The 24,461-nt window shown below is 36.6% G+C and overlaps 1 protein-coding gene across 2 annotated transcripts in view; it reads left to right on the plus strand.

Moving 5' to 3' along the window:
- Positions 1-24,461, plus strand: part of grid1a (glutamate receptor, ionotropic, delta 1a) — a 307,772-nt gene that overhangs the window by 262,361 nt on the left and 20,950 nt on the right. For both annotated transcript variants that reach the window (XM_086259143.1, XM_086259144.1), the window contains exons 6-11: positions 4,438-4,611; positions 7,481-7,642; positions 8,762-8,881; positions 20,925-21,026; positions 22,485-22,682; positions 23,781-24,111. In XM_086259143.1, the coding sequence (XP_086115269.1) occupies positions 4,438-4,611; positions 7,481-7,642; positions 8,762-8,881; positions 20,925-21,026; positions 22,485-22,682; positions 23,781-24,111 (1,087 nt within the window). The remainder of the gene's footprint in view (positions 1-4,437; positions 4,612-7,480; positions 7,643-8,761; positions 8,882-20,924; positions 21,027-22,484; positions 22,683-23,780; positions 24,112-24,461) is intronic.

Below are 24,461 nucleotides of genomic sequence, written 5' to 3' on the forward strand. Positions count from 1 at the left end.
TATACTCTTACTGCACATGCATAGAGAGGGAAAGCAGCAGATGAGTGTTTTTAATCAAATGCATCCACTTAATTTATGATCAGCAAGTGTGATCACCTCTAGGACAAAATAAGTTTTGGTATGTTTTAGCATTATGGCAAAGACGAAAGATATCTACAGTCGTCCTTGAGAAGGGGTTGATTAATCCCATAAACCTGGGATGGGTTTTAAGTTCTAAAGTAGGAAGGATCATTGTGAAAAACAAGGCAATCAAGGCAATTCCACAGGCAAATTCATCCTAATGTCAGAGGGTGATTGGGGATTGTTTTACAGCCACAGGACTTGGGCACCTCTCAGTCATTAAGTGGCTCATTAACTTTTTTTGTATACTAAACTGCTCTAGAGTCAGATGTGAGGCCATCTGTCTGACAGCTAAAGCTTGGGCAAAATTGGTTCATACGTCAGGACAATGACCCCAACCACAGCACCGTATCTACAAATGAATTACATTTTTATCACTTTTTTTTTTTTTAAATTGACGTATTGCAATGCCCCGGTCAAAGTTCAGACCTCAGCCTGATTGAGATGTTGTTGCAGGACCTTAAAAGTACTGTGCATAAATGAATGCCTGCTAACTTCAACGAACTCAAACTATGTCATAAAGAGATAAAAGAGGACCAAAATCTCTCCACAAGGATGTGAGGCATTGATAAAGTCAGACAGAAAATGATGCTGATTGATTGCACAAGCTTTTGAATGACGGACTATACTTTGTTTTTCACACACTGTTTGTGCATTTCGGCTTCATCTTTGTTAAATAATGACACGTTATTGTTCACCTCAGGTTGTATTTATTGAATTTCCGACCTGGTTAGACATTTTCAAATATTAGATTTCTCGTACAAAAGGCTATATAATAATGTATGTATCTATTTTATGTTATAGCCCTTTTTACCATTAAGCATGTTGAGCATCCATGCAGAAACCTAATTGGGATGTCAAAAAATTATCTATTAACCCAGAAATGGTAACTACAGGAGACATCCAGTGCCATGGTCATAAATCTAAAGGACCCCAGACAAGAGACCTCCCTTATGAAGTACCTTATCTAAATGTTACAGCAGTTACAGCCACAGACGTTTTATGTCATCAGGGTTAATAAATGGGCAGTTGAAATTACATACAGACACACAGCACCTCCAGGCTGCAATTTAAGTTCCATCATAGCAATGAAACGTGCACTACCACAAGTGATGATTCCGGCTTGCACTGTGCCTATAGTTTGGCCTACTGGCCTTGTGAACAATGGTCTGTGTAATGGGATTGCTCACACAGCTGTGCTACCCTATAAAAAAAATGATAATGAAAAAACAAAACAGTAGATTAATAAATACATCGTTGTTACTCTTTACATATCATCCCACCTTATGTCACATTTCTGATAACCTATTCTAATTAATCAGCCTTTTTAATGGAATTACTATACCATTAAATAATAACTCATGCAAAGATGCAATAATGACTCAAGCAATCTCTGCTTCCATAACTCCTCACCAAAGCTGCAGAAATGACATGATGTGTCCAACCATAGGATGCCCTAGTGTTTGCATCATCGACTATTTTGAAAAAGTAAAAAAAAAACTTTGTTGGTATGTCTCAGCTTAAAATAATAACTGCTTTCATCTACTTGAGGAAGTGATACAGTGTCATTAAATAAGCTGTTGTGGTTTATTTAGCAAATCACTTTTTGCTGCCAGCGCTTGAAATCATTATTAATAAAGCCTAATATAACCCTTGTTTAGTTATCATTGGTCTAATTTACCAATTTGAAGATTTAACTCTTAGATCTTCACAAACTGCTGCAGTTAACTGAAGCACAGCTACTGTATGTTATCCACATTATTCCCTCTACATAGTGACCCTAAAATAATAACATATCTAATGTTATTCGGTCCTCGACATTGTTAATAAATAATCGTAATGCTGCTTGCTTGATTACATATGATTTTTCAAATAAATGAAAATAAATGTAATATGTTTCTCGTCGCTGTCACAAGTAAATAAGTTATTTCTTTGTGAAAGTACAGTATTTGGTGTGATTCCAGGTATCACAGTTAACGATCAGCTTTTGGAGGACAGGATTGTATCTAATTTAGAAAATCTTCAATTTTGTACAATTTTCTCAACAGTATCATCATATCTTCTTTTTGATGTATAAGAAGAAGATGTTTATGTATTGAAATCTCCGTTTCTGATAACATCGGTCAATGTGTAACAGATAAGCAAAGACTTCTTTGGATTTCAGTGTTCCTGATGTTTACCTTTATTTTTCTAATATAAAATGACCGCAGGGCAGCAATGATTCATGTATATCACTAGATCATTTCATAATATAATAATATTATTGTCTGTCTAGCTACTGAGAGCTGTTCTCCCTCAAATATGTATTCAAAGGACATAAAAAGGTGTGCGTGTTCATTGACGAGAACACCTCAAAATAATATCATAACCACGGGGCTTTGCGCTTCATGTCTAACTCCTATTTCCTCTTAGCTTAGTCACCCGCAGCTTTAAAAGAGCACCTTAACTGTTAATTAAATGATTGTCAGATTAATGCTATAATTTTTATATATTTCTAGTGAGGGATTAATAACATAGAATGAGCAGCACAAAGAGGATAATTTAGGCTTTCTGTCAGATAGACTTGATTTGATTAATATGTTTTGGTCGTTGAAACATTGCTATACTTTATTCCCTTTTTCTAATATTTAATAGGGTTATTTTGAAGGGGCTTTAACAACTTGAAGTAATTTTGTGACACCTGTAGAGTTTAAAAGTAGTTTGTATATTATCTTTTTTCATCAGAATTAATATTGCAATTTGACTTACAGGCTACTATAATCACATAGAGTGGCCCATTGAGATTAATAACCCTTCTAACGGTTCAATCCATCCCTCAGATGACCATTGCGGTCCGCTTGCTTGAAATATGTGTAATATCTCTCCTCAAAGTTTAAAAGGCACATGTTTCATGAGCCATGTCCTATTGGGAAATGTCACAGCCAGGTCAGGTTATGACATAAATGTCACATGTGATGGTGACAGAATACTTGGACTAGGTGACACTAAAAGTTATTAACTTGGATGGGAGAGCTCATTTCTGTGAACCATGTTGTGAACCATAATTTGCCCGATTAAAGTGTCCTGGCAACTCGTGAATATTCATCAGTTCCACTTGTCTGGCTGTGAAGAGTCTGAAAAAAAAAAGAGTCATAGGAAAGAAATAGATGAGCTAGAATCACCAATGAGACAAAAGATATTTGGGAAATTGACAAAAGAAAAAAGTTCAGCGTGCTCACCACATTGCGTTTTTACAATATGTGTTTTTGACTTAAGGTATATGTAAGAAGAACAGTGTTGAAAAGCAAAAGGCAGTTTGTAAAAAGGCAGATTTGGACTGACAATTTGTAGTGAAGGAACAAGACTGATGGTCAGGTAAAGTAAGGTAAAGGTACAAAGAAAGACTTATTAGGAGTGATGGGAAGATAATAAGAGATTGAAAACCACATTAGGCTGAAAGAAGAAAGGGCCTATACAATGACAGAGTCCCTGAGAAATGAACACTGAGTCTGGACAGAAACCAGCAGGAGAAAAATAATTTAGGGAGGTCAATGCAAAAGAGGTAGATCAAAATGTCTGATTAGGAAAACTGATAAAGAGCATGTATTGAGGGGTGTTTGGTGAGGGACCTGGGGATACTTGAGTCTTGACCCGACAAAACCTCACAGCTTTATTGTCAGATGGCATATGAACTCAGTGTTTCCCCGGAGACTCATTGTCTGCCTCAGCATTGACGATTGTCTGGCTCTGAAAACTAGTAGGCAGCTCAGTGTCTCATGAATATTGATCTGATGCTTCACACAAGTATCCCCCATAGAAGAGGACCAAGGGTCACCTGAACTATTATTGTGATGGATATACTTCAAATGATCATTGATTTGACTCTGTAATGGCAAAACAAGAAGGCTTTGTAGAAAATGAAGTCTGTCTTTAATTGCTAAAAAAGGTGTTTAAATCTTGAAATGACTACAATTATTAAAATATTTTGTGTTTTTTTTAATAGAAAAAAACATTAACTTAATTAATTTGGTTTATTTAACAGACGTATTTGATGAATTAAGCTTTGGTTAAACATTAAACATTTATAAATTGATACAGAAAATTGACATTCTTAAAATGAAGATGACCAAATAAGTTTACATTTCAGCCTCACCATTTATCCATTTTTAAGTCAAGCCCCTCCAAAGTTCTATCTTATTCAAATTTCCACTAAAATCCACAGTTTATCTCATTATTTCACATTGTGCAAATGTCACAATCTAATACAATATGTGACTTTTCATAACTTGTATTCAGTGGAAAGGGGGAATTAAACTGCTTTGTCATTTTCACCTTTAGGAGGTGAGCGATGCAGACATCATGGAGTTAGTTCACAGCTCTCTGGGGCGAATGACCATCATTCGTCAGATCTTCCCGTTGTGGAGGGATACCAATGTTCGCTGTATGAGGAACAATCATCGCATCTCGTCTCTGCTCTGTGACCCTCAGGAAGGCTATCTACAGTCCCTGGAGGTAAAATATACTGAAATATGTACTTTTGAAGCCTTACAAGATTGTCACTCAGACTATATTGACCTGCACGTTACCGTTTAACAAATGCAGTACAATCTATTAACTTTTTTTTTAGTCTTGTTTAATATGACAAACAAAATTTAAAAAAAAATACTCTTTAGAGTAAGTTAAAGGACTATTATACTAATGCCTGGCTCCATAAATCAGGACTCTGAAGATTCTTATCAATATCAGGTATTCTACAAAATATCTATAAAAATTTTAATGGTGAATAAAAAACTGCATAAATGCACTTAAGGCAATATGATTTGAAGCCATGTGAATTATTATTTAATTTAGACAGTGGAAGGTTGACGTGATTCCTTAATCAAACATACATGTGAATACATTCTACTATATTGTGTATAAACATTTATTAGGTCCCATACTGATGCTGTGCTTATTTATATAAACAACCACTCTTATTTTTTTCCTTTTTCTCAGTGTGATGAAGTGTGTAATTTTGCACAACCAGACCAAATACTGGTGGCATATTGGAGTGTTAAATGGTTCCTTATCGTTTGCTTGAGGTGACTGTAAAAGGTTATAAGTACCTGTTGTCAATTTGAATGCAGTCGATTTCAGCAGATTTTAGTGGAGATGGTTTCTTTTATTATTATTTTTTTCCTTTAATCAGGAAAAAGTAACAAAACAGGTAAAGAAAAATCTCTGCTCTTAAACCTTCATTGTCAATGAAAATACTGAGCGTGCTCGAAACACATGTGTTTAATTAAGAGCCTTTAAAGATGCACAACAGTAGCAGTGTGATGGACATTGTCACAGTGGGTTTTAGACTGATAGCAAGTTCATGCTTGTTCTTTTTTGTTAACTTTATTTTTTTGCCTTATACATTTTGCTGTGGATACTTTTAAGATAATAAATGTGTGCTTCAGACCAACAAACTTATTTAATATACTTCATCCAGTACCAGTGACAGATAAATGAAGCAAGATGTGTGTTTTTTTTGGTTTGTGTTTACCACAAATTGCCTGTATAAAGATCTGAACGTAATTACTTACACAAATTTTCCCCGGTATTTGTAGTGACTGTACAGCGTACGCATGCAACCATAGTGTAAAGTACAAGCATCTGCCAAGTGCCAATGAATACAAATACTAACTGATTATGCATGCAACAGAATATATATTAAACTCCCTTGGTACGATAATTATGAGGGACATGAATGCCCATGAATATCAATGACTGCAGCTTAGTGTGTCTAGAGACTAACTGGCAGAACAGAGCAAATTATTGTTTTAAATGAAGGAAAAGGGTTGTTTTAATAACACGCAAATAAATTTAAGTGGCAATGAACCCAAATTACTGTAAACCAGAAATCAGTGCATTACTTGTTAATAAAATCTGAAACTGCAAGCTTAATAAAGGCTTCTGTAGTAAAAGGTATGCTCTAAAAATTCTGCTGCCTTTGATTCGTATTAAGGATTTATCAACCAGAGGAAAGGTAAATTCAATCAGTGACAAGAAGGGTCAGTGTAGAAGACTCGCCGTTTGGCTTTCTTGTCTTCCTTACACAATGTCATTCTCTTCTTTGAGTCTTTAAAGTAACCTCACTCACCCAGCCACGTATTGCTTTCAATGCAGAGTTAAGAGTGGCTCCTTACACCTCTCACACTTTTGATCAATCCATCTGGAGTGAAATGGCTGTGCTCCCTGTAGCGCTATTGAAATGTTCACATTCCTTTTTATCCGTACTCCAGACAGATGGCAAAACCATGTGGTGTGTGCACCCACAGTCCTCAATAATTCACATGAAAGAGGGTTAAATAACGGGTAATGGCCGTTTAAGCATTCATCAGAATTGTTAAACAGTGAGTAAAGTACAGTGCTTTACTGTACTAATAAGCCCTTTTTCAATGCTTCAGCTGTGGTGTAACCTTAGAAATCCAGAGATATCAAGCTGCATCTCACCTGGACTTAGCTTCTGACTCGGTGACCTTGGGGAGTTAACTTACATGATGTCTTACCACAGAGAAGCCGCTGCTTGGAGTGGCAGCTACTATTGCCTCTCTGGATATTCTGCTGTGGGAGGATTTGACTTGACTTGACCTAGAGGAGCTATCAAATCCACTGTCACACTATAACAGCAAGCATTTGACATGATTCCTCACACGACACACTGCAATTGAATGGGACACTGAATTCATTAGGCATGTGATTACCGAAGCAGAAACAATTGTTGTTTTGGCATCAGACTGCAGTGGCATCATGACCTTCGCCTCCTGAGTGTTTCATGGAAATTGTTTCACAAATGGAAAAAGTCAAATACCATCATTTTTCAGCAAATCAGCTTGAGTGCTCAAGTAGAAAGCTTCCTGCAAACATAAATTTGGACAGTCATGAAAGAAGTAAGCAACCCGGTCTTCTTTTCATCACCAAAAAGAGGTCCAACTGTCGAAAGTCTTGTTATCATCAAAAGGCGTAGAGGCAATGTGTGGGCATCCTCCAGTTTCTTGTATGGCTGTGGATCCAAAGCAGAAAAGAGCATAGCATAATATGTCCATGTGCACATCTGCAAGGGAGTATAATTGTGGTGTCCCACTGTCAGACAAAAGAAGCAAGAGTTTATTATTCACCAACAATATTTCCTTTTTCTTTTTTTACAGCCCACCTCACCAGAATGAAAAACAAATACTTTTTACTTGTGTGCCACTGCTTTGAGTTTCAGCACCGAGACACTGTGATATTTCCTGCAGTCCTGAAAACTAATATTTGTTTTCTTGGCGGTATGCTGAGTTTGTGTGCTGTTCTGTGTCACAAAGAAGAAACCAAGAATATTTTTTTATTTTATTTTATTGTTTTCCCTCATCAGGTGTCCAATCTCTACTTGTATGATAGCGTATTGATGCTGGCAAACGCCTTCTATAGGAAGCTTGAGGACAGGAAGTGGCACAGTATGGCCAGCCTTAACTGCATGAGGAAGTCTACCAAGCCATGGAATGGAGGATGGTCTATGTTGGACACTATTCAAAAGGTATTTGGGATTGAAGTCACTGTTGCTTTTTGTTTGGTTTTGGCTTGTTTTTAATATAGACACTGCTGTTTCCTTCTAGTTTTTCTTCTTCTAATAGCAGTTGTTTATGGAGTATTTTTTGTCACATATGACTAAGAGTCTGAAATGCATAATGAAGAATTTATGAGAAGCATTAGCATCTATAAAGGGGATTTTTACACTCAAAAGACAGAATGGTGCAATGAACTATTCAGTTATTTTTAAAATGAAACCAGTTTTTATTTTGTGGAAGATTCTGGGCTTTGACGCCTTTGCTCGTACAGCCGTCTCTGTTCCCTCATTGAAATAAGGCGTATTATAGCAGAAAGTGGCTCGATGTCATCTATTTCAATCTGATAATGGAATTTTTCATTGTTGCAGAGAGTCATGCTGGTTTAATCTTAAGTGTGAGAGGAAATTACCAAGTTGAGCATGACAAAACGGCAAAGAAAAATGGTGTTCATTGTAGCGGCTATCATATTGTTATGTTATGTCATTCATATGACATGATTTAAGTGAACTAAATTTTCTCTTACACTTTAAGCTTCTTTCTAAAATGCATACAGCGTTTTGACTGGTTAGTGCTTCACAACAACTCAACGTTTGGCTGAACTTTTCTAAATTGTTTTTGATAACCTCCTACTGTACCTAAAGGTCTTGTGGAATGGAATTCATAGGTTAAGGCTTATCATCTTAGAAGTTGCATACATTTTATGGAATGAAGGATGGTAAACAAAACTCTAAATTTATACAGTTCTGTGCAACAAATCTCCATCTGAGCTTTCGTTAAACGACTTTTTATTTTAAAAGTAGTTGATTTTTTCCTCTACAGAGCCTATTCTATAAAGCAAGTTAATCAAATAAACCAATTGTTTAATGTAACTAAATTTTGATGAAAATATTATGTGCAAAGATATTTATTTTGTGTAATAGAATATGTGTAGGCTATTTGTTGTTATTGTTATTATTTTTTTTCCAATACCTGTAAACTTGCCTAGATCGTAGACACAAGCACACACCTTACAGGACTTACCGCTGCTTCTTCCCTTTCTTTTTCATAACATCTCACACATTTAATACATTCAGCTGTTGTTTCAACAGGGGCGGATAAGTGGCCTGACTGGACTGATGGATTTCCGTGCCGAAGGCTCTAATTCTCATGTACAGTTTGAGATTCTTGGGACCAGCTACAGCGAGACATTTGGGAAAGATGTGAAACGGGTCAGTCTGGAAAATTTTATGTATACTTATTGTACTTGTCTCTTGAGTCCTGGAAAATGTACCAAACACTTGGCAATTGTTTTGCAAGTTGTGACAGTAAAACAAAAGGAAAAAGAACAGAGACACAGAATCAGATTTATTAGGACATGTGTTCTCCTTTTCATATCCATAAGTAAGCATATAATATATTATACAGAATAATATATTGGATTTTGCAACATTTTCTTTTCACAACATCATATATTCTGTACATTAGAACACAAGCTAGTTCATTGGAATAGTGCTGGGTGTTTACTTAGTTGAGGGCTGTAGAGAAATGTAACTAAAATTAAACTGTCATCATGCAAATGCCCCTTTTCAAATCACCTATATTTAGGCAGTCAATTTCAGAACAAGGAAAACTGTTGTCCTGACAGTTTATTTTCTGTAAATGTTTATTTATCGCACGTAACAGTTGTGGCTAACTTATTACCAGCGAGGACCCTCTAGGATATGTGTCCATGAGAATCAAAACTTGGTAAACCTTTTTATCAGATATCTTAAAGGTCCTTTGGGGGTTTTTGCTAGAGGAAATATTCCATCGAAGCTGTCCACTTGTCTTTTGGTTTTGTATCGTCACTTCCCAATCTTTATTCTTTGGTTCAAAGCCCTGAAGTTAAACGTTATTTCTTGGTTCAGGAGGTGAATTAAATGAACTTACATGCAGGGCAGATACTCATCTGTACGTAAACCCCTGAAAGCTGTGGTCACAGGGATTAACTACTTGTCAATTAGGTGCCAGGTATTTGGGTGCCCTCTACTGGAGCTCTGGAATTAAACTGCTCTTTTTCCTATAGTCATCCATTTCATCACACCAACCATCTTGGCTTGTTCTACGATCCAAGAATTCAAATAAAAAGTGTGTGTGTGTGTGTGTGTGTGTGTGTGTGTGTGTGTGTGTGTGTGTGTGTGTGTGTGTGTGTGTGTGTGTGTGTGTGTGTGTGTGAATATACTTTTATTATTAGAGTTATTATTAAAACACACCATCTCTCATGACGGACACAGACATTTGCCTGTTTTCCATCAGGCTCTGTAAGTTGATTTTGGACTTTTTACTGCAAAACTTGTTTGATCTTTGCGACGGTGTAGAGCTGAAGTGAGAGATTGAGAGCATTATTTGTGCTCTCCTTTCTTAGCTGTAATTTGTTTGTCGCTGTTTGTCCTGATTCAGTCAGGGGCTTCTTCTTGAATGAAGAGGAATTGAGTTTCTTGGCAATCTATGTAGAGCAGGACTGACCAGAAGCGGTAATGAAGATTTAATCACCACTCAGCCTAACAGAAATCATGGAGCCAATTCATCATAATGTGGTCATTAGCATTAGCTAGGAGGACAGACACCCAGAGGAACATATATACACACTGTGCACTCCATAATAAACATGCACTGTACAGCCTGTTTATCTGTCTGAGATCCTTGTTGAATCTCAGAAACCTTCAAGCATACAGCCAGGCAAACATAGAACAGAGGCCAGAGAGCAAGCTAACATGTGGACGCTTATATCTCAAAATCATTAGAGGCACAAGGGGACAGCAAGGCCAGATAATGGGGACAGCAAGGTCAGATAATGGGGTGCCAGCTGCATTCAGTGCTGCTGTTCATTACCCGGTGTGTTCACTAGCTGGCAGAACCATTTACTCTGAGAAAACAGACATGAATTCATCTACCGCTCCACTCTCTTTCTGTACGACACTAATTATTATACCACACTAGAATGCCTCTGCAATATGATGCAGGTTCCTGTTTTTGCTGTACTTTTTCTTTCCCAAGTTGGGTGTAAAAGTGAGTCCATGCCAACCCCTCTCCACCCTTGCCAGCCATCCCCATTCTGTCCCTTTTACTTCCCTTATATCCTTTCTTCTCATTTCCCATCCTGCTCATCCTTCCCTCAATCTGGTCACTTCTTCCCTTCTTCACTAACCCTTTCTGCTCATTTTTCAGCCCTGGTTTCCTCCCTTTCCATCATCATTTATCTGCATTCAGTCCATTTTCTTCCCAGCCTGATAGGTCTTAGATGAGGCGTCTTTCTGGTTAGAAACTGTAATGAAGACTGAAATACTATTTCCTGGATGGCTACTGTGAGTTTTCTCCACCATCTAGAACTGATGCAGAGTGATCGATGCTGTTGTTGTTGTTGTTGTTTTGGTTTCCCAGTTTGCTCTTATTGATGTGTCAGCTCGTCTATAAGCAGATATTGCTAATGACTTCCAGCTTACACGAAGCTCTCATAGAGAAAAGTCAATTCATTTGAATGTAATTATTCCTTCAAGCCACTATCTTGCATGTATCATGCAGTAGTTATTCGCGAATGTGTCTACAGCAACAGCGCTGGTGTTAATGTATTATTCGGAACCACTTTTTAACACACTTAAACTAAAAATATTACCCTACATTAAATATTACTGTATATCTGCTTGATAGTCTCTTAAAAGGGCTGCTTTGAATTCTCTTCATTTAATTTTATGGTTTCAGTGTTAGTCATGGAACTATAACATGCAGCAGCTAGTGCTGATGTTCCCGTTGACACTGTTCCTAACTGTCCTATTTTGCAATGAAAATAATCTATGATATGGCGGCCTAAGAAATGTTTGTTGGGAGCTAGATTCCAAGCTAGAAGATATTACGAACATACTTTAATCTAAAAACGTTTTGAGTCCTAACAGGAGTTCAGTTTGCTACAATGTAAATGCACAGCATTTGCTGAATCTGGTAATTTGGCTGGTTATTACAGTACAGTACATGCATGTTTTAAACTCCTCCCCAGGATACTAAAACGACTTTTTCATCAGCAGTTATAATCTGGTATGTCTGGAGACTAGCTTCTTGGCAGATTTAAGTAAAAATGCACCAGATTCAGAAGAAAGTACATGTTAACACTTCTAGTTGCCAACACTTTTCTAAAACCTACCCAAGTGCTGCTAACTGGAGCAGTCTTTGCACCATATCAGACCGAGTCTGTGCGCACATAATCCGGCCAAATCTGGCAACGTTGCATTGACCAAGCCAAGCTTAGACACCAGGGATCCAGGTGTATTTCCCTTTGTTAAATCAGTCGCTTAGTCTGGATAAAATCACCCTTTAATGTTGTGACTTTTGATATTCATGATAGTAGATAGTAGGTTCACATGAGCTCTAATGTGGCTTGTTGCACGGCCATCTAAAAAGCAGGCATTTATTGATCGCTGATTTATTCATCCTCAACCCTATTTCTCATAGACCCATGAGGCAGAAATGACATTAAATAGTCTCTAAAGGGCACGTCTCTCTTTCCAACAATAGATCTACAGGGGGTTGATAGGGCTGTTGATCTAGCGATTCATTTGCCAGGCTCTGAGATGTCTAGCTTCGGGAAACTCACTTTCTGGCTCCTGTGCTGGTTTTCCAATCTCCTGTACCTACTTTGGTTGTAACCCACAGGTGGATAAAGATCATTTCACAAAATTAGGTAACCTTTATTTTAAATGTTATATCATAATGTACTTCTGGGCCAATTAAAATTAATTATTTTTGCTGGGTCTGTGGTCTCACCAGATAATTATTACATAAGGAAAGTAATAATTAAGTTTTTGGTTTTTTTTACATACGTTCAATCACAGGCCCCTGTAAGCAGTGCCAGACACCTGTTAATGCTGAAAATCCTCAGTTGACAATTGATTGATAAATTAACAGCTTACTGAAGCTCCATTAACCATATCCAATTTATTTAGTTTGGTAAAGTTGCATAGTCAGAAATAAATAAATCACAGAAGCATTGTAATCCTGTAACTTGTGCAACTGTTATCATGTGCAAATTGCCTTTTCTCACAAGTGTCTGCATAAAAGAAAAGCATTAAAACTGTCTGTACCCACTTATGCTTGTCTGACTGCCACACTGTGCTGACAAAAGTAAATCCTTCTGAGAGTCTCAAATAATTGGATGAAAAGTGGATGATATTCTCTTCATCCCTGAATGTATTTTCTCTTACATGCTTCAATCCATCATAAAAATAATACTGAACAAATGTTAACACCCTTATAACCGGTGATATGATTTTAAATGTGCAAAATCATCTGCTCTTTGTTCACTTTTCAGTAAATTTAATGAGTTGAAAACAGAACCAGTGCCCTACGTTTTACGTTAGCCTGCAAATTTGCATGTCACACCATCATATGTTCACAGTATTTTTAAAGTCGACACTGTATACAGTGACTCAATGGATCTGCCTTTCTTCACCTTTTGTATGTAGTCGTTTACTATAATAATTCATATAAAAAGAGAGGAAGGGTTATACTGCTGCTTGAATAACTGCACTCATCAAACTACTGTGGCACACACTGTACATTGTATTAAAAGTCTTAGTATAAATGCATGAATAGCAAATAACAGGGAGAAAAACTGATCACTGAGTGCTTTTATTTTACTTCTGGTTTTCTTAAGGCAATGATTTCTATTCAGAAATGGGGTGAACTCATTTTCATTTTGTATTTCTTCTTCCTTTTCCGTTTTGTTCGTTTCTATTCCCCTTCATTTCTTTTTTTTCCACTGTCTGACACAGTTTTACAGACTAAATCCTGCTTCATGTTGCTTATTAGAGGTTAGAGTGATAGACTGGCGCCATGTCTGCCAACCTCATTTTTAGTATATCAGGACAGATAAGATGTCTCTTTTCTTGGCTAATTTAAATGGCTAGCTTATTTTTCACTGTAGTGCTGATGATTAGAGATAACAGAGCCAGTCCCACTCCAGTGTTTTCCTCTGGGATGGAGAAGGTAAAATGGAACATTAAAAATAAATAAGTATTGTGTCCATTTGTACAGACAAATCATGACAACACATGTGTGAGTACTTATTACAGAGAAACTTTTGCAGCAGGGATAACTCTTGTCGGTACTGTCAGGGCACTGGTGCATTAACATCTGTTTGGGTTTTGAGTTGAATGGCAGTATATAATTACAAATGCTATTAGCTTGCTCTATCAATTTACCTTTCTTAAATTTTGAAATGTGAATTGTAGCTACAATAACCAGTGCAGCTTCAATTACCCTGTGACTTCTATTGTGTGCTCTGACACAGTGTGTTTTTTATCCATTAAATTATTTACATTTACATTTTGTTATTTATATATTATATATATTATATTGTAATATATGTATGGTCGGAGGGTAAGATGGCGCCGCCATTGCGTGCAATAGGTCGGCAGCCTTATGAAATTTCCCCTTGTGGGACTAATAAAGGTACCGGTATATCAAATCAAATCAAATCAAATCAACTAAATGTATAAAAAGTAGGAAGCACCAAGTTTTTGGAGCAGTATTTTAATAACAGAAATCAAACAGTTTTGGTGCATTTTTTTAGCCTTGCAACAGACTAGCAATCTTTCCAGGGTGTACCCCCCTCTAAAATAGTCTTCTAGGATAGGCTCCAGCCCCTGAATCTGATGTGCTGAAGAAAATGGATTGATGGACTTTTTAAAAAAATGGGAATATAGTATGTAAGGCAAAATTTCAGTCAGTATTTGGTTTGGCCACCTTTAGTCCTTGTCACAGATGACGTTTCTTTAAGGATGCAGGTGGAATTCTCCAGACTTCTGACTGATAGCGTTCTATTATGCGCTTTCCTATCCCAGCATGCTTTTCCTACACTGGCAGTGTTTATGGGATCATTATCATCCTGAAAAATGAAGCTGTTGCCAATCTGAAACTTTCTTGATGATAACGTGTGGTGGATCAATATCTGACAGCACTTTCCTACTAGACGTCTGTCCCGAACTCCTCTGTACATATTGAGGACAATTTGAATCAAGTTTGGATTCAACACCAGTCGCCGCTTATTTCCCGCCCAGTTTGTGTGTAATCTGGCACATTTCAGCCTTTCTCTTTGTTTCTGTTTGTTCATAACTTGGCTGCATAACAGCCCCAATTTCACTTAGACCATTTCTGATAAGGCTTCAATGAACAGAAGATGAATTAACTGAAGACCCAGATACATCTCTCAGGTCATGCGTCATAAAGCAAAAAAAATATATAGAAATTAGGGGTGACTTAATACTTTTGCACAGTACTACAGTATGGCATTAAATGTATTTAGTATGTATGTATTTGGATTGTAATGATATTGATATGATAGTGGTTAAAAGAGTCATTGAGGCTATTATAAAACCATTTACATACATCTGTAATTTATCATTTCAAACTGGTCGATTTCCAGACAGAATGAAAATAGCAAAAGTTATACCTCTATACAAATCTGGAAACAAACACCATTTCACAAACTACAGGCCTGTCTCTTTACTACCCCAATTCTCAAAAGTTCTTGAAAAACTGTTTAAAAACAGACTGGAAAAATTTATAGATAAACATAAACTACTCACTGAGAGTCAGTACGGATTCAGATCAAGCAGATCAACATCATCGGCACTATTAGATTCAATAGAATACATCACAAATTCCATAGACAAAAAGCAATATGTGGCTGGGTTATTCATAGACTTGACAAAGGCATTTGACACTATAGATCATGATATATTAATAAGAAAACTGGAACGTTATGGTGTCAGAGGGGTAGTTTTAGATTGGGTCCGGAGTTATTTAAGTGACAGAAAGCAGTTTGTGAAAATAAATGGTGGTTGCTCCTTATGTATGGACATTGCTTGTGGTGTACCCCAAGGGTCAGTTTTGGGTCCAAAATTCTTCAACTTGTACATTAACGACATCTGTAAAGTGTCCAAAGTATTAAAAATGGTTCTCTTTGCTGACGATACAAACATTTTTTGCTCTGGTGATGATCTGCAGAATTTATTGGAGGATATGACTAATGAAATAAGTAAAGTGAAGTTCTGGCTTGATAAAAACAAATTATCATTAAATTTGAATAAATCTAAACTGATGTTATTTGGAAATAGTAGTTTAAATACAAATGCAAAGATTCAAATAAATGGTGTTGATATTGAAAGAGTCAGTGAAAATAAATTTCTGGGGGTAATAATAGATGAAAAACTTAACTGGAGAGCTCACGTAAGATATATTCATTCCAAAGTATCACGAAGCATTGCAGTACTAAACAAGGCAAAACAGGTATTCGACAGAACATCACTTCATATTCTCTACTGTTCACTGGTTTCACCATACTTAAGCTATTGTGCAGAGGTCTGGGGCAATAACTATAAAACCACATTACATTCACTTTTTACTCTTCAAAAGAAAGCAATTCGAATCATCCACAATGCAGGTTATAGGGAACATACAAACTCACTATTTTTGCAGTCTGAAATATTGAAAATTGACGATATAGTGAAATTCCAAACAGCACAAATTCTATTCAAAGCAAAAAATAAAGAACTGCCAGGTAATATTCAGAGTATGTTTTTTTTGAAAGAAGGAAGTTATAATTTAAGGGGTTTTTGTAACTTCAAAACAATGAAGATACGTACTACAAGAAAAGGCTTTTGTGTTTCTGTTCAAGGAGTGAAACTATGGAACAAACTGAATATGGAATTAAAGCAATGTCCAAACATAAAACTGTTCAAAAAGAGTTATAAAAATATGATCTTCTCGATCTATAAAGAAAAGGAAAATATTTAAATTAAGTGAATGTCTCTATTTAAAAACAAACAAACAAAAAATTCATGATGTGATATTATAGTATATAGTATATCAGAAATCTGTTCACTATTTTTATTACAAATTATATCAGTAAGGAAGCTGACTAAATATTCACTGATAATTTATGGGACAGGGGTGGGATTAAATAAGTGTATACTTCTTCCCACTCCCTTTCAACATGTAAATTAATCAGAATGTTTTTTTGTATGTAATTTGTATAGTATTTTTTTTCTCTCTTATTTCTTTTCTAAATGTACTTGTATATTGTTCACATGTTGAAATAAATTACCAATCAATCAATCAATTAATAAGAACGGTTGATTCAAGGACACCTAGAAAGGCTCACCTGACACAAGCAGTGACTGGGGTAGGCATACTCATATGATGAGTCACACAAAGATTGTGGGTCAATAAGAAGCTTTCTTGTATGATGAGCTTGTCAATATGTAAGCACTTGGCTCACTAAACTAGCAAAAAGGACAAGCAGTTTGAGTTGCAACTAGCTCAAACTGTAGTTCCCTGTCCATAATGATGAACATTTAAAAGTTTCCATAAAATGGAACCAAATGCTCTCTGTTAGTTTTTTTAGACCATCCAATAATTGAGACAGTAGTGGCGCTGTGAAAGGAGAGCTGTCTGACTGCCATCCTTTTGTTGTTTTCAAATAGTCATTGGCATTTACTGAGCAATATTACAGATGATTATTTAAATCTATTGAGCATCATGACCATTAGCTAAATAGCAGCCTGTTTTTGTTGTGACTTTTTAAATGGTTTAGAGCATTCTCATTTGCACAATATCCTCCAAACAAAGCATACACCTTCCAAATAATTTAACACATGTGACTTTGTTTGAACTTAAATAAATAGCACAAGTAAAAGGACTGCTTTAAAATTGTAGGAGAGGTCTTCTAAGAAAAGTACATATCATCGCGATTAAAAATTGCCGGTGGTATAAACCATCATCTTAGTTTGTTCAATTGCCGTTCAGGAGAAATCCATTCACAGGAAGCAGGTTAGGTTGATCTTTATTTTTTCACATAATTGTATTGTTGTATCATAAAAAAAACTTGAAATGGGAGGTTAGTACTAAAAAGTGGTTAGTACTACCTTATTATTATGCAAAGAAACATCTATGGCTCACCTTCATATAATATTATAATTCTCTTTGGTGTCTATTCATGAAATTAGATACAGTGTTGTCAAAGAATACATATCAATTTTAACTATTTGAAATGGTTTTACTGATTATTTTCAGCTTTATTTATTTTTCAATCTATGAATTCATACTTCAGTAGCAGCTGTGCTTTCTGTCTTCTCACATACTTGACATACACTTGACTATCAACATAGCCTCTCCTCGAGAATGAGGCGGAAATTGCATGACATTTTCAGAGATGTGTGTGCCCTACTTGAACTTTTTATTAGAGCAAACATGTACCTCATTGTCAAATTAAAGCATTGTTACATTTAACAAGACACTCTTAATTAAGATTTGTTTCCCTCAGCGACATCGTAATTTTCCCAGTTGTTTCTTTGTGGAATTTATTCCCCGTGAATTCTTGGATTTCCTCCCATAGACTGAATAGGGATCGGACTTCCATCATAAGTTCATAAGATCTGCAGTCCAAAATGAAATTAGCAAAAAAATTATATTTACAAGGTGAACATTAGCCTCAGATAGAAGATTTGTTCATTCATTCAAAAGTCCTGTAACGTCCCCCCCCCCAACCCCGTTTTAAATCAATAAAATGTTGATCACAAAAAAAAAAAAAAAGTCCTGTAACGTGTGACTAAATGCTTAGCGATGCAAAGACTTTAGAAAAAGTTAAACCCTAATCAAAGGAAGAGCTCGAAGGAGCAGGGAAAAAGTCATTTCACATTAAACAACAAAAATCAAACAACAAAAAACATTTTTTTTGTAATACATCCTCTCTTGACATAAATACCCATCCTTTTTCACTGTCACATCCTCGGAAATCTCATCACATTTCCTTTATTTGTTGCAGACAGATTGCATTATTATGTTCTAGTAAAGCAATTTTTAACCTACAAGTGACTTTTCAAAGCTGGTAATCAAAGGCCACCGTGTGTTCATTCATTTGTTACTCTTTCAGATGCAAGGAGTGTGGCTTTGCCATATATATTGTTTGTGACCTTCCTGGTGGCATGCTGGTGTGCAAAGCTCTGTGAAGTAGAAGTGTTCCTCTTTAGTGTTCTTCAGTTTACAGAGCACAGATTGCTCAGTGTTTTTCACTGAGGGCAAAGCTGCTCATGGAGAAAATAGACCCCTGTGAAGCAAGCAATGCAGACTGACATTTTGCCCCAGCACACACTTAGAAACACAAACATGCAAGCCAGTTGTATACTCCGATGATCCAAAGCATTATTACCACTTATATATGAGGCGAATAACGTCTGTTCTCCCACTCAGCATGTTGGATGCGAGACAAATGGACAAATGTGAGTTTGACTGGTGCATCTCAGAAAGAAAGAGGCTTAGGGGGGTGTCTCAAAACATGAACTGGAGATAGGGTGTGGACTGATGGACTCGAACAAGTCTGATCCATCTTTGATCCACCGTTATCCACCATGAACTTGAACAAGTTGACTATTACAGTAGAAGTGTTGAATACATGCTTTCAGAGCTATGCTCATAACCTTTGTAAGGTTCATATATTTCCAACAAAACATGATTTAATGCAAGAAATGACATTTTAGTCACGCATATGTGACTAAACACAAACAGTCATCCATGATCCTTGACTGTGCTTAGAAGTCACAATTCATTAGTGGAATCCTGCAGGAGGAGAAAACTGTTCACATACCAACAGAAGCTGATGTGCTACAAGCATGATTCATTTCATCGATCATTTTGCAGTAAAGCTATACATAGCAATGAGAATTTGTAAACTTGCATGCTCTGCAGATGGGCTGTGAAGAACAAAAGATCCAGCTGATAATGAAATGCACTTGTGATGTTTTATCAAAGCCTCTGTGATTGCCTCAGATACTTGCTTTTTATTCACAGATGAATGCTTTTGTTGCTCCCTTATTTGTCTGCAGTAATTGTTGCTTTCTCTTGATGGTGTTGTTGTTTGTAATTTTAAGTTTGCATTTGTGAATGGTGTAAGTAACTTTTTTCTTCATTTTGTTTTTCTTATAAAACATTTAGTCAAACAGAACATTGCAAGAACAATAGACAACAGATACAAAATAACACCTAAGATAAGATTATTAACGCACACTTTATTACACTAATATAATCATATTTTAATACTCAAACACGCCTTATGTATGTTTATATGAAACAGAGAAAGACCATTGGTGCTCACATGTTCTATGTAGCAGTTTGGACAATGATCAAACAACTGAGGAAGAGTTTCAAAATCCTTTTGATTTGAGCACACAGATGGGCCTGGATTGCAAAGGGTCTCACTGTCTCTTCAGCATGTGACAGTTTTCTTTGGCATAAGATTTGCCGGTTACATTTGTGTTCATTATAGTGTTATCATCTGCTGGCTCAGCATCCACTGAGCGAGGTTAGGTGGAATAAGCTAACTAAATGCTTAAAAACATTTTTAAAAAAATCTTCTTTGAAATTAAAAAAAATTTAAGCTAAAATAATGATTTAAAATAAATGTTGGAATAAAATAAAACTCATATATGCTTTACTATATTTTAAATAGACTAATCTAACAAAACTATAGTATGAGTGACTTTTGCATACTTTCTATAGCATACTGCTTTTTTAATGTTTTCGCTGGAGCTCGATGTGCTGTTGGCAAAAAAGGTCTGTTGTCTGACCGTGGGCTACCATTCTTGTCCTGTCAGCTCAAATCTCAAAGACCACTCCAAATGACACGTCGGATCCTTGAGAATTCTTGTCCAGCTAGCAGCACTGATTAAGAATTTAACAAACACTAGACTCACAGACGTGAGGTGTGGCTCAAAAAGTTGATAGCGTGGAATGAGAGTTTTAAAGTCAAGCGATATCTTAGACTCGAGACGCAAACTAAAAAGTGATGGGTTTGAAATTCTGTTTATCTGTTTTGTTTTTATTCTCAAATTTTCCACATGATGAGCACAAAGTGCATAAAATATCCCCATCGTATTCATTTTGCTTGCATCTTCATTCTTATTGCCACTTTCTTTGTGTGTGTGTGCCAATACATTTGTAGTTGAAAACATAGGAATTTAATATCAAACCAGTTTACATATTAATGTAGGCATTTGGCGACTGAGTTATGATTATCATTGCAGGGAAACAACACTATACTTCAATACAAACACTTCAGCTCTCATGCTTGGTTTTTATTCTGTTCTACCTGTAATAAATATATTACAGAGCTGTTCTTTAGAGGCTTGCTACCTGATAAGTTCTTATTTTTTCCTCATCTGTCTTATTTCTCTTTCTCCTTATTAGCTGGCAACCTGGGACTCCACTCGTGGTTTGAATGGTAGCCTAAAGGAGAATCGGATAGAAAGTGGTATGCATGGAGTAACACTCAAGATTGTAACATTACTGGTAAGTTGTGGGAGTACAGCGAATCTATTAACACTTGAACTGCGTAGGCAAATACCCGAGAAAGAAACACCAAAATATAAGCAAACACATTTGTTAGTTTTTTCTTTTTACCCACAAATTAAGCATCAGTGTTTCTGTAGCACATACACTAGCACAGTTTTGCTGCATTTTTTTTCAGATATTCATACATTAACCCTACATGTTTTTGACATTACCTGGGGTTTACATCATAAAGTTTGCTGTTGATAATTAACTGCAATTTGTGTGGCTTTTATTCTATTTTTGCAATAAATATTTTCTTTTCCAGGTTAGATCAAATGTCTCGTGTGCACAGCATGAAGCAAAAACTTTATTTACATGATACACAACACTGCATATTTCTTTAAAGCTTGAATTTCAACATAAACTAAATACAACAGAACAAACAGATTAGTGAAACTTGATCCCTCGGCTAGTAAAGTCATGATTTTAAGCTGAACCTTTTAACTGAACCTCTGCTATCACGTGCGGCAGTTTGCTAAACATTCAGCATAATATACAGAAAGGGGTACAATGAATATTTTTTTACTCAAAGTATTTATTTCAGTCATTATAATCATTATGAGAGAGGACACTGCACATTTTCTCTGTTTCAAAGTGAAATATTAAGTCGTGCTCTCTGTCTTGTCCTGAGAATGTAGCACAGCAGAAGCCTGCTAAGCATCAGTCCTACGCTGCAGCGGCTTTTCTTAGACCGCTTGTCATATTCTAGTAGCAAAGTCTCTAACCTTGTCCTCCCCCTCAGTCACTTCTCCACCTCCTCGGTCTCCATTTTTCCTCTTTTTCACACATGATTTACCTGCAGCTTATTCATTCACATGAGTTCAGCTAAGCTCTTTCCTGGCAGTGTCACTTAATCAAGTCATTTGCCCCAGCCCACTTAACCACCAGCACCACAACCACCCCTCCTTACCTGTCCCCCTCCTGTTTTTCTCAGCTCGCCTTAGTCCACCTTCACCCATTTAATTCTGCCCTGACACTTTCAACCCATAAAGAAGAACCAGGAGTCGGTGCAATAAATTCAGAATAGCAATTTCCACATTGATGACCCATAGCATTTGTCATGGCGCCATGTGTTACGGGTCAACAGTTGCTAAGGAAACTATTTTATTAAGATTAAAGTAGATCACCCAAACGCTCTTCATAAAGGTGTCACCCTGCTGTTCTTAAGATGACTGACTGTGTCCTCGCTTCAGTTGCCAATCTGGCCCTTAGGGGATTTTGGTGCATTTTGATAAATGACATTCCTGTCATTAAGCACACACACACACACACACACATACTCTAGTCTTTTCAAAGTTTAAGTCTAAATCCATGGCCGTGGAGATAAAATTCACACTTTTCTCAAGATTATGCTAACATTAGTAGCAGATTACCTAAAAGCTCATTTACTATATGACACAATATTGTTTCAAACAGGAAGAACCTTTTGTGATGGTGGCAGAAAATATTCTGGGCCAACCCAAGAGATACAAGGGTTTCTCCATCGACGTGCTAGATGCCCTCGCTAAGATCCTGGGCTTCAAGTATGATATCTACCAAGTTGGAGATGGGAAGTATGGCTCAGCACTCCCTAATGGATCCTGGAATGGCATGATTGGAGAGCTCATTGGCAAGGTTAGTGGGTTTTACTTTTTATCTCACTCAATCAATGTCCAGATTTCAGTCCAAATAATTTTTTCTGGGAGTCATGCCATTTTTATTTTGCTCTGAAATAGAAACCTAATAATGAGGCTTAGTAATAAAAAAAAGAAAAAGAAAGAGAGAAAGAAAGAATCAAACAAACTTTTCTTTTTTTTGTAGTCGGTGTCATCCCAGTTTGATTGAATGGGTCTGAATACTGCTGTTGGAATGGATCCCTGACAAATACTGTTATGATTCATAATAATAATGGATTCAATTTAATAAAGGCAGAAGTGTATATATATTGCGCACTGTACATAGTGTCTTTATAAACTTTCTTAGTCTTGTATTCGGTATATGACAGCATGATACACGTTATTACTTAATTCAACTGTTTATCTGAGTGAGCTGTGTGACTTGTTAAATGCAGAAGGAACATTTTCAATGCTACAATAACACACAATAACCATACAGACTATTCAGCAATGTAGCAGGTTAGTTATGATGGACGTTTCATGTCATCATTACAAAAGATTCTGGTTTTTCTTCTGCTGAGGGCACGAATTGGCAGAGAGAAATTGTCTAAGTGAGGACTTGAGTTGAGATGATAGCAAATTCCTGTCTCTTTTTTTTCCTGAAGATCCATTTTTAAATTGAAAATGTGGACTGAAAGAGGTTCTTGAGGTTTATCAGTGTTATTGTGAAGAATGAAAAGATGGCACATAACAAATATCCTTCCAATTCAGCCCCTCCATTTGGAGCAGTGTCACAGAAACACCACGCTAATGGTTTGTCTAGAGGATAAGACGCAAGGTTTTCACACTGTCAGAAAGGATAATTCCTGTGTCAGTGTACATATTAGATTCAAGCTTGGAGGCCTTTTATATACACAGGCAAATGATTTTACAGACACACAAGCCAATCTAATCTCCTAAGTGTTGAGAAAAGATTCACTAATTAATGCAGGTCAAGTTAACTAGATTTGTTTCTGATACCTAACAACATATGACAGTGTAATTATCTCCTCTGTTGATTTAAAATAGAATGTTAGAAAGTTACTGAAAATGGAAACGTATTGTTCTTTGTTCACAGCGTGCTGACTTGGCAGTATCAGCAATCACCATCACGCCAGAGCGTGAGAGCGTGGTTGATTTCAGCAAACGCTACCTGGATTACTCAGTGGGAATTTTGATGCACAAGTCAGAAGAAAAGATCAACATTTTTTCTTTACTCGCACCATTTGATCTGGCAGTCTGGGCATGCATAGCTGCAGCCATCCCTGTGGTGGGCATCATGATCTTCCTGCTCAGGCGCATCCAGGCAGTGCGCTGCCAGAACAATACAGCCGGTCATCCACCACCTACCGTTTCCACTTCGCTTCAGAGTGCTATCTGGATTGTCTACGGTGCTTTTGTGCAACAAGGTGGGTAATAGAGTTTGTGTTAGTCAATGACAACATCCAAAAACAGCAATTGCACATCCTGAACAGTATTTGTCATAACAAAGAGTCAAGGCATTGCAGGTTTTTGTTCCATAGTGACTGTATGAAAACCTGTCTGTATTTAGCCTTCAGTGGCATATCAGTGAAACCCACCAGTCAGACAGTTTTGAATGTGAAACCTGACATGAAATAGAACAAGTCACGAAAAACAATTAAAATGCTTTAAGGGATTAATGACAAAAGAGCACAATGAAAAAGTCAAATCAAGTGAAGAACATATGTTAATGTCTACGGTCTGTGTAGAGAAAATGCTGATTCAGTAGTGAGTCAGT

Source organism: Aulonocara sp. 'chitande type north' Nkhata Bay, linkage group LG13 (assembly GCF_057382095.1).
Source record: "Aulonocara sp. 'chitande type north' Nkhata Bay isolate Kocher_YH1m ecotype deep benthic linkage group LG13, A_spYH_male_GT1.1, whole genome shotgun sequence".
Taxonomy (NCBI): Eukaryota; Metazoa; Chordata; class Actinopteri; order Cichliformes; family Cichlidae; genus Aulonocara; species Aulonocara sp. 'chitande type north' Nkhata Bay.